Source organism: Neomonachus schauinslandi, chromosome 4 (genome assembly GCF_002201575.2).
Source record: "Neomonachus schauinslandi chromosome 4, ASM220157v2, whole genome shotgun sequence".
NCBI lineage: Eukaryota > Metazoa > Chordata > Mammalia > Carnivora > Phocidae > Neomonachus > Neomonachus schauinslandi.
Window position 1 is genome coordinate 103,982,849 of NC_058406.1, and position 2,442 is coordinate 103,985,290.

General features: G+C 41.4%; 1 protein-coding gene across 1 annotated transcript in view; it reads right to left on the bottom strand.

Annotated features, from left to right (window-relative positions):
* Positions 1–904: 904 nt before the first annotated feature.
* LOC110578462 (hornerin-like) overlaps positions 905–2,442 on the bottom strand; it is a 60,021-nt gene continuing 58,483 nt past the window's right edge. Inside the window, exon 9 of the mRNA XM_044914349.1 lies at positions 905–2,442. This exon is cut by the window's right edge and continues 2,654 nt beyond it. Within this exon, the coding sequence (XP_044770284.1) occupies positions 1,524–2,442 (919 nt within the window). The 3' untranslated portion in view covers positions 905–1,523.

Sequence of the window (2,442 nt, forward strand, 5' to 3'; positions counted from 1 at the left end):
CAATTTTAATGCAATCCAGTTATTTAGATCCAAAGACTTGAAACAAATATATTATAGTAAAACCAATGAACTATATAGCAGTGGCAGATAGTCTTCCTTTCCATCTGGGCACAAATGATATTTTCCTATGTGGAAAGACCAAAGTAGATTGGAGACATTGTATTTTCATGCTATTGCTCTTCCTTTAAAAAAAATTTTTTATTGTTATGTTAATCACCATACATAACATCATTAGTTTTTAAAAAATTTTTTATTGTTATGTTAATCACCATACTTTATATCATTAGTTTTTGATGTAGTGTTCCATGATTCATTGTTTGTGTGTAACACCCAGTGCTCCATGCAGAACGTGCCCTCTTTAATACCCATAATCAGGCTAATGCATCCTCCCACTCCCCTCCCCTATAGAACCCTCAGTTTGTTTTTCAGAGTCCATCGTCTCTCATGGTTCGTCTCCCCCTCCGATTTCGCCCCCTTCATTTTTCCCCTCCTGCTATCTTCTTCTTCTTCTTCTTCTTTTTTTTTTTTTAACATATATTGTATTATTTGTTTCAGAGGTACAGGTCTGTGATTCAACAGTCTTGCACAATTCACAGCGCTCACCATTTGCTCTTCCTTTTTTAACCTGGGGCAAATTCTTAGGAGCAGAGGGCAAGAACTTTCTTGCTGAAACCAAGTTAGAGTCCACATTTGGATCCTTTAATCCTGAAGGGTCCATCCCTGCTCTTTAAGAAAGAATGCTCTTCCTCACTGGCAAGGGAGAAGCTCCTGGGGCCATTTTTTTTTTTTTAAGATTTTATTTATTTATTTGAGAGAGAGAATGAGAGAGAGAGAGCACATGAGAGGGGGGAGGGTCAGAGGGAGAAGCAGACCCCCTGCTGAGCAAGGAGCCCGATATGGGACTCGATCCCGGGACTCCAGGATCATGACCTGAGCTGAAGGCAGTCGCTTAACCAACTGAGCCACCCAGGCGCCCCCTGGGGCCACTTTTTAAATGCCACTTGTTAACTTACTGACTAAAGATTTACCCAAGAATAGGGTCTTGATGGTTTTGGTAAGGAAACAATCAACACTGCATTTTTGCTTTTAGAATATTCCCCATTCTGTCACTGTCCAATGTGGGGGATACCACAATTATGGTCCATGTTGCTATAAGAGAGGCTTTGGACCCAGAACTGGTAATGCATTTCTAATACTTTGTTCTGTAGACTTAAGATGAAAGCTTTAGCAATGAGCTCTCAAAAAGATACCTCAACTAAACCTCATGCTTCTCATATGCTTTGTATTATTCTTTCAAAGTGACTCCTGCACATAATTTGTTCAACTCAGTGTTTCCTAACCAAGTGCCACATACCCTACATTCTTCTGAGGGATTAATAACAAGGAATAGAGTACATGTTTAGAAGAAGAAATAGATATACCCACTTTTAAAAGCAGTTTTATAATGAATTGCTTATCTGTAACAGTTTTGCAGTTCTTAAATGGCTACTTGAATTAATTTCACTTCTGTTTATTATTCATCCCTAGAATTGGCACCTCTGCTCTTGGATGTATTCATAGAGTGGCATGCTGCTAGGGAACTGGGAACTGGGGCCGGTACTTCCCCTTGCACAATTATCTCCTCCTCTCTTATAACAATAGTCACCTTGTCGATTACCCTCCTTGCAAATTAACAATGTATTCGTAGTGTTGGATCTAGACTGTCCATAGAAGGGTGTAAATTGTCCAGAGCCACAACTTGAGGAGCTTTCTACTTGTCTATAACTGCGTCTTGATTGCCCTTCATTACAATTTGAATGGATACAGTCAGATTCCCATTGACCTTGGCTCCATCCTTGGCTTTGTTGCCTACATGTTCTTGATTGTCCATGAATACTCTCATATCCATCAGGCCCACTACCTGATAGGCCATAATTCCTACCTCTTTCTTTTTGGCCACACTCTGACCATTCCTGGCTATTGCTTCTTGATTGATTAGGAGTTGAGCACATTTTGGGTCTACTGTACTCACTATGAGTTCCACTTGAACTTGACCTACATCTCCCTTGTGTTTCATGTTGCTCATAGCTAGAACACTGACCAGATTCAGAACCACATTGCCCAGAGCTAGGTGAGTGACATGAACCAGATCTGTACTGTTCAGAGCCAGAATACTGACCAGATCCAGAACCACATTGTCCAGAGGTAGATGGGTGACATGAGCCATATCCATATTGCTCAGAGCTAGAACACTGACCAAATCTAGAACCACACTGCTCAGAGCTAGATGAATGGCATGGTCCAGACCCATATTGTTCATAACTAGAACACTGACCTGAGCCAGACCCATGTCGGCTACGGCTAGAAGATCTACTTGAGCCAGACCTGTGTTGGCCATAGCTAGAAGACTGACTGAATCCAGACCCATGTTGCTCAAAGCCAGAAGACTGACCTGAGCCAGAC